General features: G+C 39.8%; 1 protein-coding gene across 1 annotated transcript in view; it reads right to left on the bottom strand.

Moving 5' to 3' along the window:
* tmem8b (transmembrane protein 8B) overlaps positions 1 to 12,655 on the bottom strand; it is a 59,423-nt gene that overhangs the window by 18,881 nt on the left and 27,887 nt on the right. Inside the window, exons 7-9 of the mRNA XM_049579841.1 lie at positions 10,353 to 10,449; positions 9,642 to 9,765; positions 1,836 to 1,978 (exon numbers count right to left, since the gene is read on the bottom strand). Coding sequence (XP_049435798.1) covers positions 1,836 to 1,978; positions 9,642 to 9,765; positions 10,353 to 10,449 — 364 coding nt within the window. The remainder of the gene's footprint in view (positions 1 to 1,835; positions 1,979 to 9,641; positions 9,766 to 10,352; positions 10,450 to 12,655) is intronic.

The following is a 12,655-nucleotide window of genomic DNA, read 5'->3' as shown; positions in this document are numbered from 1 at the left end:
TTAGATGTCTACTGGATTACTGTGTTGCAAAGTGGCACACAATTAAATAAAAAATATGTTGTGTGGCAGAAAAAGTGCTATATTACTGTTACTGAGTATAATTCTGAGACATATTCCTCACTCACCGTCTGCAACCCCATGAAATGACTCATTTCACTATCGAAATGTATTCCATTTGGTCTGATAACATTTCTAAAGTCTAGAATAGTCGCACTATTAACTCATTTTTATCCCCATTCAAGTTAGCAGATGGTGAAACCACAAGTAAGCCGCAAGGCCAGTGGAATTCCCTTATGCTCTTGCTCTTTGGGCCCAATAATGCAGAAGATCTGGGCAATTTTACACCATGGAGTTGCACTATTTTTGGCTTCATGTTGAGCCATTGAGCAACAAAGGAAAGGAATGAAGAAGGTCCCACCTCCTATTCTGTATCCTGTTCTTTTTATAGATCCACGAACTGGAGAAGATAAAGATATGACACTGCTGGCAAATGAAACACACTGTTACCTTGAATAAAAATTACACATTTCTCTGGGTTTGAACATTGTGGAAAATATTTGGGAGAACACAACTCAACAAACATATAACACAGGTCAAGTCGTTTTAGACATTTCACTGCGGAAATGTTACATATCAAACCTTCAAAGCACTTTTCGTCTTCCGAAAACTCTAAATAAACTTTAAGAAAGTCTTCTTCAATTTTTTGTCTGATGGATGAGAAGGAACTCTACTGAGGATGAATCCGTTTGTTTCAAAAAGCTCTTCCCTTTAGATTTTATAGTATCTCTTAAAATGGATAAAATATTTATCTCTTGACAAGATGAATGCTTCATCGGCCCTTTCTTTTAAACAGACATTTCTCTGTGAAAAACAATCAAACACAGATATGTGTGAAGTTGTTTATCCTGTAAACAAAGGAGCCTCCTGGTGTGAACTCCCTCCTATGTTAACCCCCCCCCCCCCCTCCTGCTTTGCCACATGAATTGGATCCTTATCAAGTGGTGGATTGGATAAGACAGTGTGAATTAAATATTCGTGAGCACTGTTGAACGGAGGGTTTGCAGTGTGAGACGGGCCAAGGGCAAGTGCTGAATGCAAAGCGCCTGCCAGGAAGCAGTCACACATATGAACTATGACAATGAATTTAACTGAAGAGAAAGCAGCTCTGATAAAAGAAGATCAAAGGCAGGATTTAAAAAAAGCCTCAGAGGACATGCTTTGTTTAGTTTCATAAGCTCATCTTTTATTGAAAAGCTGTTCGTAATTAAGAGTGTGTTTTATTGGCTTATATTAGGAGATTAATACCAGGCCGCTGTATGACTCACTGGACAGCAGCGCGTACAATTTAATCGCTGTACTGCCAGTTCGATTCAGGCCAGAGACCAGTGCAATCCCACCTTGCTCTCTCCCATTTTCTTGTCACTCTGCGTGATGTATTTTCCAACAAATTAGACATTCTTTGCCGCAGTGATGACCCAATTTCCTCACAGAAAGTTTTATCTCGTGTTGTGTGCAAAAAAGCATTGACTGCTAAAAATCACTTCCAATTATTAATTCATGGTCACGCTTTTAGCTAATTATTAATTACTAGTTATTAATTAAAAGCACTGTTGAGTATACACCACAATTATTTCTCCACTTCTATCAAACAACTTGCTTTGTTTTGTTGGTAAGTGGCTTCTATAACTGGGTTTAGTGAATGCAAATTGAAAATAAAGTGAACATTAAAGCAGAATCAAAAACAGACATAAATAGAACAACTAATCTGAATTTAGTTCTCATTCACAATGTGCACAAATTCAAACAAAGAGGAAAAAAACACACTTAATTATTACCTGCTTTGCATTCACACGCAGCATAAAGGTAGTTGTTGGTGCGCAGGAGCTTGCACTGTCCATATGTGCCACAGTCATTGATGCATGGAGTCAGGTATGAGCGCATGTACACCTCTGCGGTGACATTGGTGCACGCCTCAAATCTGGAAAAGTCACAGACAGGCAGAACATTAGGTGTGCAGTGCCACTGGTGAATATAGATACCTTTTTTTTTTTTTTTTTTTTTACCAGTGTGAAGGTAGAAATGTGCTACAGTTTCTCTTTCTCCTTTCACTTTCTCTCAAGATAGACTATTTAATTTGCAGGTAGTTGTTTTATATTGTAACTTTGCTCTGTCATTCAGTCCACCACTTTGATTCAGACTGAAATAGCACAACAAGTATTGGAAAGATAGGCATCAGATTTTGTTCTGACATTCATGTTCACCATAATGAACCCCACTGATTCTGGTGATCCCCTGATTTTTCCTATAAGCCTCGTTTCCACTGAGCAGTACAGTACAATTGAGTATAGTTCATTGCGCTGTTATTCTGTTTCCACTGTGAAAAGTTGTGGATGGTACCAATGGACCAGTTCTGTACCGTCCCCATTTTTTGGTCCCCCCTCTGTTGGGGTACCTAGCACACAGATCTGGTACTAAAAGGTGGAGCTGTGAACACTGCAGTCTGTTGATTGGTCAATAGAGGATGGTCACTCTGCTCAGGGCTGAGCTTTGGCTGGTTTTTAGGCTCATGTAACCACTGTTCATACTGTGCAGAGTTTTATTGCTGTAACTAAAAATGAATGGATGTTTTGCTGCCACTTGTAGCAGCTGTAGTCAGAGAAAAAAATAACTGAATTCACTTTTAAGGTGGAACGTTAATTTGTAATGTGAGGACGTGAATCAATCAACACACCTTAAATTTCACTGTGACAACTTTGACCATTACTTTAGTTTTCATATGACATACACTTTTAGTAATAAGTGGATCTTCAAGTGTTTAAAAATACTCAATTAATTTCGACCAGGTTATGTGAACTGCATATTCCTCTGAGTGGCCCTGAGACTTTTTCACACACTGCAATAATTTAACTGTGCAATAACCCCATTCACCCTGACTGTATATATTCTGTTTGTGTAAATAATCTTGTTCAGTTTACAATATATATATATATATATATATATATATATAATATATATATATATATATATATATATATACAGTACAGGCCAAAAGTTTGGACACACCTTCTCATTCAATGCGTTTTCTTTATTTTCATGACTATTTACATTGTAGATTCTCACTGAAGGCATCAAAACTATGCATGAACACATGTGGAGTTATGTACTTAACAAAAAAAGGTGAAATAACTGAAAACATGTTTTATATTCTAGTTTCTTCAAAATAGCCACCCTTTGCTCTGATTACTGCTTTGCACACTCTTGGTATTCTCTCCATGAGCTTCAAGAGGTAGTCACCTGAAATGGTTTTCCAACAGTCTTGAAGGAGTTCCCAGAGGTGTTTAGCACTTGTTGGCCCCTTTGCCTTCACTCTGCGGTCCAGCTCACCCCAAACCATCTCGATTGGGTTCAGGTCCGGTGACTGTGGAGGCCAGGTCATCTGCCGCAGCACTCCATCACTCTCTTTCTTGGTCAAATAGCCCTTACACAGCCTGGAGGTGTGTTTGGGGTCATTGTCCTGTTGAAAAATAAATGATCGTCCAACTAAACGCAAACCGGATGGGATGGCATGTCGCTGCAGGATGCTGTGGTAGCCATGCTGGTTCAGTGTGCCTTCAATTTTGAATAAATCCCCAACAGTGTCACCAGCAAAACACCCCCACACCATCACACCTCCTCCTCCATGCTTCACAGTGGGAACCAGGCATGTGGAATCCATCCGTTAACCTTTTCTGCGTCTCACAAAGACACGGTGGTTGGAACCAAAGATCTCAAATTTGGACTCATCAGACCAAAGCACAGATTTCCACTGGTCTAATGTCCATTCCTTGTGTTTCTTGGCCCAAACAAATCTCTTCTGCTTGTTGCCCTCTCTTAGCAGTGGTTTCTGGCCTATTTGACCATGAAGGCCTGGTTCGCGCAGTCTCCTCTTAACAGTTGTTCTAGAGATGGGTCTGCTGCTAGAACTCTGTGTGGCATTCATCTGGTCTCTGATCTGAGCTGCTGTTAACTTGCCATTTCTGAGGCTGGTGACTCGGATGAACTTATCCTCAGAAGCAGAGGTGACTCTTGGTCTTCCTTTCCTGGGTCGGTCCTCATGTGTGCCAGTTTCGTTGTAGCGCTTGATGGTTTTTGCGACTCCACTTGGGGACACATTTAAAGTTTTTGCAATTTTCCGGATTGACTGACCTTCATTTCTTAAAGTAATGATGGCCACTCGTTTTTCTTTAGTTAGCTGATTGGTTCTTGCCATAATATGAATTTTAACAGTTGTCCAATAGGGCTGTCGGCTGTGTATTAACCTGACTTCTGCACAACACAACTGATGGTCCCAACCCCATTGATAAAGCAAGAAATTCCACTAATTAACCCTGATAAGGCACACCTGTGAAGTGGAAACCATTTCAGGTGACTACCTCTTGAAGCTCATGGAGAGAATGCCAAGAGTGTGCAAAGCAGTAATCAGAGCAAAGGGTGGCTATTTTGAAGAAACTAGAATATAAAACATGTTTTCAGTTATTTCACCTTTTTTTGTTAAGTACATAACTCCACGTGTTCATTCATAGTTTTGATGCCTTCAGTGAGAATCTACAATGTAAATAGTCATGAACATAAAGAAAACGCATTGAATGAGAAGGTGTGTCCAAACTTTTGGCCTGTACTGTATATATTTACGTTTATGTTTGTTAATAATTCCTGTTTATTTAACTATATATTTGTTAATACTATTGTTTAAATTTCTTATATTTTCACGTATCTTTCCTCTCTTGCAAGGAGCACCTGTAACATAAATAATTTCCCCTCGGGGATCAATAAAGTATTTCTGATTCTGATTCTGATAATTCTCACTTGGAGAAAAAGAAAGCGTTTCGGAGTATTGTTCCTGTGGGCTCCGGCAATGCTAAACCCCTGAGCTTGCCTGAGAAGGACTAATTGCACAAACCTGCTATTTTTGAATATCTCATGGAGAGAGACTCTCACTGCAGCCTGTTCTATTTTGTTCCAAAAATGATGGCATGCAGCCTCGTTTTGTAGACGATAAATGAGGTGGAGACTTCCCTCTGTGTCACCAGTAATGAGGAAATACAGCGAGTGCTGGACGGAGCAGTGAGTGACAACAACCCCGCCCACATTTAAGGGTTCTGTTTGCAGTGGAAACACTACGGTCTAGGTACCTTTTCTGAAGGGTTACTTTTGGTTCCAAAGGTACCATACTGAAAGTGTTTGGTGGAAACGGGGCTTTAGTGGCACCATGAAGTTCACATTTGCAGTTTTGTACAAGATGTCTCAACAACTATTTGATAGACTGCCATCAATTTTTGGTATATTCATGTTCCCCTCAGGATAAACTGTGACAAGTCTGGTGATCTGTTCATGTCGCACCATCATCAGGTCAGATTCCTTAGTTTGTCCAGTATTTTGGTTTGTGGCCAAATACGTGGTATTTTTTCCCAGCTGAAAATAAAGACGACTCTACACTCTATATTATTAGTATCATACTACTTGTAGAATTAGACTGCAGTTGAGACTGCTGACTGAGGATTGTTTCCAACTCGTGTGATCCAATTATTCCCAATAACTCCAGCCAATTTATTTAATAAAGACAGTTCCAAAATCCACAAGTCTTGTGTGATGAAATATTCTGCTTCAATCCCTATTTAAGAACAACAGCTTTACAGTTTGCTCTTCCACTTGCGGCACACAAAGGGAGGTCCACATCTGTATTTACGGGGCGATCCAGCTGCAGTCTAACAGCACCATGAATTACATTTATCTATTAAAGGTCTAGTGTGTAGGATTTAGGGCAACTTGCTTGTGCTGAACATGAATGGCCCTGTCTAGAGCCAGTGTTTGATTTGTCCATTCTAGGCTACTGTAGAACAACATGGCAGACTCTGTGGGAGAGGACCCCCTTTGTATGTAGGTATAAAAGGCTCACTATGCAGTAACAAAACCCAGCAATTCTTATTTTCAGGTGATAACAAACCAAAACTAGTCACTGTGAGCACGTTGAGATGCTGACATTCACATTTCACTCAAAGCGCTGCCAAATTACAGCCTCTCACAGAGCTGCCAGTGCGGCTGCAGACTCTCAGTCTTGTTGTTTTATCTGCTCCGGCACTGCATTGAAGATCAAAAGGTCGTTTTAAGGGTTGTCAGATGTCAGACAACTTTACTCTGCTAAGCTTGTGTGATCTCCAGAAGCAATTACAAAAGTAATTTTCTACAAATTATGCCAGTGCTTTATAGACCAACAAGGAAGCCAGAGTTCTGCTGTGATAGTTTAACCTTCATTAAGTATCTCAATTAAGTACCCTACTCGGAATTTTCAACAATACTCTCTACCTATGATAACAAAGAACTCAAGTTTTGGTGTCAGCATCTCCTTTATTTGTATTCCTGTGGAACAATTTCAGCCAACAGATACATATTTGTTAGGAATTTCACGGCCCGTTAGAGGCTGTTGTTATGCATCGAACTGTAACGTACAAACTAACAACTGCACACGGACCTATACATCATTTGTTAATCTCTGATACTTCATAGGATAAAAGAAAAAAACACCCTGTATATTTGTGCTTTCATTGCATCTTTTCTAATTGCTACGTTATACAATCAGTCACAGAGAGTGAAACTCCAGGAGGTAACAAATGTGTTTCTCTGCCTTCTCCCAGAACCCATTTTTTTAATTGGCACAGCTGCTCACTTCTTAATCTTTAAGTTATATCACTCAACTTAATTGTAGCCTTGAAGAGCACCTATCGTTCATACCACCTCCTCTCTTCTCTAACAAGATCTGATTAATTTAGCATGTGTAAATTTGTGGAAATCTAACACATAGCTACGTGAATGTTTTCCACATTTTTCTTACCTCAGCAATGCTCTCATGTGAGGATGAGACCATGTCCCACACCATCTGTTATTATTTGTTATTCAAATTCAAATGGAACTCCCAAGTGTCTGGTGAAAAAAATCTGCTTAATTTCATTCTGTTCACATTTTCTTGCCATTAAGGGTTTCGGCAAAACAGCTCAATCTGCTGAATAGCTAATACTTAAGAACTCATGAAAAACAGTGCGTTGGACAACTTAATGGAAACATTTTCCCCACTTCTTGTCTTTGCGACATTTCTCACAAATGACTTTAAACAACCCTCGGAGAAAGAGCGTGCATTCATCTGTGCATTAAACTGTGCACACAGGTGGAGAGAACAATAAAGATAATTTCTAGTCAAGAAAACACAAGAGTTGTGCCCTTTATATAAAAACCCAACATATCTTGTAGGTGCAATGCATTATGGTCTGCTTAACATACTAAAGGTGGTAAAACTACCTCCTTTACGTGAAATGTTTTACCTGTATAAATGGTGAACCGCACAGGAAGAAGCTATTGAATGTTTAAATGTCTGAATATGCCAATGTACAAACATGAAAAATCTGCTTTTAAAACCTCAAAATCTAACTCCCCTCCATGTCATATGCTAGGTGTGGACCAGAGGCACATTTATGAAGCCAATCCTAAATTAATCTGCTCAGTGACAGATGGGAGAGGATGTGGCTGAACGAGGGAGGCAGCACCGTTTAAACAGTGAGCATGGTGTCTTCATTAGAGCACTGAATTATTCATTTTTGGTAAATAAACTAGTGATTGTTATACAAAGATGTTTTTAAGAAAAACTGAATGTCCTATTTTGCAATTGTCTTCCTGTAATTGACAGCAAATATTGTCTCACAGGTTGCTTTGGGGCACTGGGACCGAGCCGATGAATTGATAATGAGACTGTCAAAAATTTATGAGTAACAGTCATTCAGCTGGTTCCACTGAATTTCTGCTTATAAATGTTTTGGAGACTTTCTGGGGTTGACTCCTACAGAGCACACGATTTACACCATTGTCTCCATTTTAAAAGGTATAGAGGACAGTCAACATTTTGGGAAGTACACTTATTCGCCTTCTTGCTGAGAGTTAGACAGCACTCTCATGTCTGTAAGCTAAATATGAAGCTACCACTAACTTAGCTTAGCATACAGACTGGAAATGGGGAAACAGTTGGCTCTGCCCGAGGGTAACAAAATCCACCTAGTACCTCTACAGCTCTCTAATTAACACTATGCTGTTTGTGTAACCTGTATAGAGATTTGTTATTTTTAAACTCGGTTGCAACAAAATTGCCAGGCAACCAGCAGAGACTTCGGGAAGTTATTAGTCCCAAATAGTCCAACACATAAGACCCTGTAAAACCTCTAATTGCTGTTTTTACACTTTGGATTTGACTGGATTAAACAAACGAGATATAGTGTGTTGATCAGAGAGCTGTAGAGGAGAGTCCTGCAGGGGTCTGATTTCCAAGAACCAGCATCGTGACATGCATTACCACACCTGCCCTGCCACCCACACATATGACCAATCAGTTCCACAGCCCACAACAATCCGCCAACACAAAATCTGCGGACCAACTAAGAGGCAACCTCCAGGGCTGAAAAATGAAGCCAACACAGAAGTGCCAAAAACTGCAGTTCTTTGAACGGCCACTTGAGGCTGGCTCTAGAAGTGAGTCAATCCCCATAGACCCCCATATTAAAATGCCCAACTTTACAGCAGAAATAAACATGTTTACAGCCTCCAAACGGTTTTGGTCTCAGTAGCTAAGTTCCAGGTTCATGACAGCTGTACGGGGGAGAATTTTTATATAACTCTCCTGTTTACATTTTATTAAGGCCTAAAGTTATGCATAATTGAGGGTGGGCCACTTTGAGTGACAATAGTGTCCTCACTTCTAAGGCAGGTCCAAATATGGTCATGTCTTGCTCCAAAAACTAAGATGGCGACGGCCGAAAATGCCAAATTCTAGGCTTCAAAAGGGCAGTTTACAAACCAGTGGGTGACGTCACGGTAGCTACATCTATAGGCCCACCTGAGATCCTATAATTATCATGCACTATTCAAATAATTTGGATAAGCAGGACGTGTAAAGTGATCATTCTGGGACATTTCATACATATCAAACTGAGATAATATATTCAAAAATGAAGGTAATTTAGAAAATGCAATTCAAATGAATATTTTTTGCTTGTTTCATAATATTAAGCAGCACTTCTCCATTAACATGCCTGTTAGTAACGCACCTGAGTGATGCAGCCAACAAACAAAGTCAGCATTCAGAGGATTAAAATCTTAAAACATTACAATAAATTATTATTTTTATTTTAATATATTTATCATCAAAGACAGGCGATGCAAAACTGCATGTTCCTTTTTCACCCAGAACTGAGCCCGGATATAAAATTAAGACAAATTACCACCTCTGTGTTTTGCGGGTCACCCACCAGGTGCCCGACCTGATGCAGGAGTCTGCTTCAGAGGTGATGTTTGGTGGATTCTTACAGTCTTTATGCTAAGCTAAGTCAGCTAAAGTAGCTTCATATTTTGTGTACAGACATGAGGACAGTATCAAACTTCAAAATCGCATCAATAAGCATGAATAAGCATATTTTACCAAAGTCTCAAACTTGCCCCTCACAGACATAAAAAAAATTTCTCAGCAGTTCAGCAGTTTCTTTTCATGAATAAATGTAGTTGAGTGAAGTTCTCCAGTGAAGCAGAGTGTAAGTGTATACGATTAACAGATGTCTGTAGCCACTCACCCATGCTCAGTGGCACATAGAGAGCGCAGACTAAGGTACCAGGTGCCTGTTTGTGGGTAGGGAATCCTCAGTTTGGTGATATTAGCAGAGGCGTTCAAAGACAGGAAAAACCCGGCCACTGATTCTGCAACAGAAGAACACAACGATGTAGCAGTGAGTTTAAAACCTAAGGAGCTTTCCACTTATGCAGGAAAAGCATTAAAAAGAAGAGGTCTGAAGATTACTTACATCGACTCACTTCTGATATTTAAAAACATTTGAAATTGTTGAAATACAGCAATCGAAATACAAATACTGGGAAAAAAAGCTGCAACAGGAGTGTAAACAGGAATGCTAACTGAAGTTCAAGTGTCAATTTAAGTGTAAGCAGTAAGGTGAAGTATCAGTTGAATTTAAAGTGCTAACAGAAGTTGAAGATTCACTTGATGTATCAGCCATGTGCAGGTGATAAACTGGGCTTGAAGTGTCAGTTGAAGTAGAAGCCCTGATAGAAATTAGCATCACTTCAAGTGATTAACTAAAGATGATGCCAGCTGAAGTGTTTGCTGAAGTTTAAGCAAAAATTGTGAGTGAAAGTCAAAGTTTTGTGGCTTGTAAGTGTTTTTGTTGTTCAAAGGTGAAGAGCCTTGCACTTAAACTTAACTATGTGTGATATTAGTATAGACCAATAAACACTTTATTTATTCAGGTTATTTTGTCAGAGATAAATACCTGATTCACATTTCAATGATGAGTTTTCCCGTAAGAAGAGAGGCATCCCATGGTTCAGGCAGCCAAACACTGTGACATTAGCTCCTTTCAGCGACGACTGCAAGAGGAAACAAGCAAATGTCACCCATCCATCCAGCCATCAGCCATCTGCTGCCATCATGCTGGCGAGCTAACACTGTTCATGATTACCTCAGGTCTCATTTCAGCCGTGAGATTGTAAACTTTAAAACTAACAAATCAAGTGAAACTGCTCTCCCCCTGTCTGCCCAAGGCACCTAAATGAAGATGTTGGCAGTTTATCTCCTTAAAGCATCAATTATACATTAACACGCTCAGGCATTAAAAAAAAAAATCCTGGAGAATTATTCAAGCGTTGGGAGCTGCATATGCTTATACAAATTGGCTCAGTCTGCAGAGAGGTGAAAGGAGACCACTACAGTCCAATTTGGTGTATCAGTAAAAGGACAACGGGAGCACAAATAGCAGCAATAAATTACCGCATGTGTTCATAAAGTATCAGTGTGCACTCATGAGTTTCTAAATTCCCTCTAATTTATTCAGTATCTCTGTCTGTGGGAATGAAGAGCACTGAGATGTTTTACAACTACTGCAGAAAGTGTCCAACTAAGTTACTGAACCTGAAGCTGCAGGTCAAAAATAGTAAAAGTCCTTATTTTCCGGATAAAAACTTTGCAGAACAAGATACAGCACTTTATATTCATTTGCTTTGTGTCCAGAGGGAAATACGCTTGGTGGTAAGGATAACTTTAGGCAATTATTTCTTGAATAAATAAGATTTCTATCGCCACCCCGCAGCACAAAATGAGCATAATGTATATGCAGGGAGTTGGCAAAGTTGTTGATTAATGCAATGACTCAACAAACACTTTGCCAGGTGCTGAGATTTCAGGCTTCCTAAACTTGCCATCTGGCCCGTACTCTCTTGGTAGTAAGACTCAATCACGCCCACTGGCATTTCGAGATAGTCCCTCCCTCCTTCTCCCCACATCCGTGCCGACTCTGCCTTACAATTTGAAGATGAAGGATTGAGCAAGAAACACTCGTGGATGGATTACCAGACAGACCAAACCGAGCTCAGGGGCTGGAAAGGGATCAGGAGCCCGCCCAAAGTCAGACTCTTTATATGAAGTGACTTTTATCAACATTTCGGGTTGGTAAGCTGAGTCAAAAGTAATTAAAGGTGGGGAGGATGACAGGGGACTTTTTTTCAGAGGGCAGTCTTGGATCCCTCTACTTGTTAGAGTCTAAAAACGGATGTTCTGTCAAAAAAAAAAATTGATAGGGAAAATAAACCAGAAATTCATCTGTACCAATGCTCAAAGACGACATGTAGGGTTGGGTACTGTTCACATTTGAACTGATACCTGTACCTTGAATTCAGTACTGGTACTCAACGATATCTTTTCTTAATACTTTGCTCTTTCTGTAAAAACAAAAATGTAATTTTTGAACAAGCTGCAGTCAACAAGTGATTCTGCCCTTCTGCTCTTTTCTAATCCCACATAGAGTTAAGTCATCTCGTCTCTCTCAATCTCTGTTTTGACACAAATATGTGGAATAAGTACGTAATTTATAAAAACACAATCCCAAACATCGGTGATACTGGACTATTTCTAAAATAAAGTAGAAAATAAACCAGATAGACCCAAACTCGCAGCGCTGCAACAATAGTTTCAGCTTGCTGGGAAGCCCACAGAGCTCTATGGCTGGCTTCCCGGCTCAGGGGCACTTCGCAGCGCCTCCGGTTCCTTTCTGAACCAAGTGGATCCTCAGAGCTCACGTTGTCTCCGCCGTGAAGTGCCCCAAAGCTGGAACACTGGCCACGGAGTTTCGCTGGTGGCTGCCTGTCTAAACACAGTGTTCTCACTCAGGTGCACTCTTAGGTAGTGAAATTTGGCACAGATTGATTTAACATGAATCAGCACTCGGTAGTGCATATGTTATTCAGTCAGTACCTACAAAACCCTAACAACAACTTTGAAATTTTATAAACATATTTTAGTTTTCCAGACTTAAATGCCATAAATTTAAGCTCAGCCTTCAGAATTAAAGTCTTTAATACTGGATCACTACTGGTTGACAGTTTTAAATGATCCCACCACATGTTTCATGCCCACCACCACCATCTCTCAACAGGAAACCTATCAAATTAAGATTCTCTCAATATAGAGATGATTAATTTTTTATATTTTTGATCCGTCTCAAATATATCAACTGAACCACTTATCTGTGCCAAATTCAAATTAAGATTTTACTGATAACTCGATCCGTCTTCTAAATTC

The sequence above is a fragment of the Epinephelus fuscoguttatus genome, linkage group LG6, assembly GCF_011397635.1.
Source record: "Epinephelus fuscoguttatus linkage group LG6, E.fuscoguttatus.final_Chr_v1".
Lineage (NCBI taxonomy): Eukaryota > Metazoa > Chordata > Actinopteri > Perciformes > Serranidae > Epinephelus > Epinephelus fuscoguttatus.
Note: the sequence above shows the minus strand (reverse complement) of the source record. Positions and strands in the feature narration are given on the sequence as shown.